Consider the following 1,709-nt stretch of genomic DNA (forward strand, 5'->3'; position numbering starts at 1 on the left):
AAAAAGAAAGCTTCCAACATTTGAAGAGACTGCAAGGCGAGATGAGACAGGAAGATTCGTTCTGCGACTGCCATTGAAGTCAGATGCACGTACCGTCGGATGAACCTTAGAAATGGCAACAGCAAGATTTCTCAGCGTTGAACGGAGGCTCCAGCGTGAACAGAACTGCGGCTTCAATACACTCAATTTATGGAAGAGTATTTAAAAATGGGGCACATGAAAATAGTGAGCAAGGAAGAGAGCCAGCCAAGTGCCGCATTCTATCTACCACATCATCCAGTGATGAAGTTATCAAGTCTCACAACTAAGTTACGGGTCGTATTCGATGCATCAGCCAAAAGTACCTCAAACTTATCCTTGAACGATGTACATTTGTGTGGTCCAACTGTTTAAGATGATTTAGTTACAATACTGATGCGATTCCGTAAACATCAGGTTGTCATAAAAGCAGACGTGGAGAAGATGTTCAGACAAATAAGGGTAGCTGAAGAAGACCAAGACTGGCAAAGGATAGTCTGGAGATCGCAGTCAGATAAAGCATTAGAATTGTATCGACTTACAACCGTAACTTATGGCACAACTTCAGCTTCATTTATGGCAACTAATTGTCTTGTCTCACTGTCCGAAGAAGCGAAACAGAAATACCCAGAAGCGTCAAAAATCATACGCCGTGATTTCTATATGGATGATTTGATGACCGGTGCCAGCACAGTTGATGAGTGCTGCCAGTTACAGAAGCAAATCGACTCAATTCTAGAATCAGCGCACCTTCCCTTGCGCAAATGGTGTTCGAATTCAACTGAGGTCTTAGAACGCATTGGAGATTCGAGCGACGACCCGTTATTTGCACTACAGATTGGTGAAGATGAAATAATCAAGTCATTGGGGCTTAGCTGGAAGCCAGCTTTGGACGCATTTCAATTCATAGTAGAGCAGAAAGCATTTATGGCTAAGTCGACAAAAAGAACGCTATTATCTGATCTAAATAGAATCTTTGACCCTCTAGGGTTCCTGGCGCCTGTACTGGTAAGAGGAAAAATATTCTTGCAGCAGCTTTGGCAGCTGAAAATAGAATGGGACCAACAGCTGCCAGAGGAATTGTCAAATAGATGGTATACGTTTTACCAAGAGTTTAATGATCTAAGTTATCTACCTATTCCGAGAAAGTGTATACCGTACCAATCTGTAGAAGTTGAAATCCATGGGTTTTGCGACGCATCGGAAGAGGCCTATGGATCTGCAATCTACGTACGAAGTAAGGATTGTACGGGCTACTGGCACTCCCGATTACTTTGTGCGAGGACACGCGTCGCGCCATTAAAAGGCTCGACAATACCAAGGCTTGAGCTGGGAGGAGCATTAACACTCACTCAGTTATCGATAAAGGTGTCCGAGGCCTTAGAGATGGATGTTAAAAAATTCTACTTATGGACTGATTCTATGGTAGTACTTGGATGGCTGAACTCACAAACTTGTAGATTAAAAACATTCGTGGCCAACCGGGTAGAAGAGATTCTAGAAACTACGCAGCCAGAGCAATGGAGGCATGTCGCAACAAGCGAAAATCCAGCTGATATTCTCTCTCGAGGAACAACGCCGAATAATCTTCAGAGCATGAACCTATGGTGGCAGGGACCACATTGGTTAGCGTCAGAGTCAGATGAATTTAAGAAATCAATCATTACAAACCAGAACCAGGACCTGCCGGA

At 43.6% G+C, this 1,709-nt stretch overlaps 1 protein-coding gene across 1 annotated transcript in view; it reads left to right on the forward strand.

The window, feature by feature from the left end:
• Window positions 1–207: 207 nt before the first annotated feature.
• The window catches only part of LOC103310971, a 3,619-nt gene continuing 2,117 nt past the window's right edge, over window positions 208–1,709 (forward strand). Inside the window, exons 1-2 of the mRNA XM_008190471.1 lie at window positions 208–340; window positions 395–1,655. Coding sequence (XP_008188693.1) covers window positions 208–340; window positions 395–1,655 — 1,394 coding nt within the window. The remainder of the gene's footprint in view (window positions 341–394; window positions 1,656–1,709) is intronic.

Source organism: Acyrthosiphon pisum, unplaced genomic scaffold, assembly GCF_005508785.2.
Source record: "Acyrthosiphon pisum isolate AL4f unplaced genomic scaffold, pea_aphid_22Mar2018_4r6ur Scaffold_317;HRSCAF=737, whole genome shotgun sequence".
Classification (NCBI taxonomy): domain Eukaryota; kingdom Metazoa; phylum Arthropoda; class Insecta; order Hemiptera; family Aphididae; genus Acyrthosiphon; species Acyrthosiphon pisum.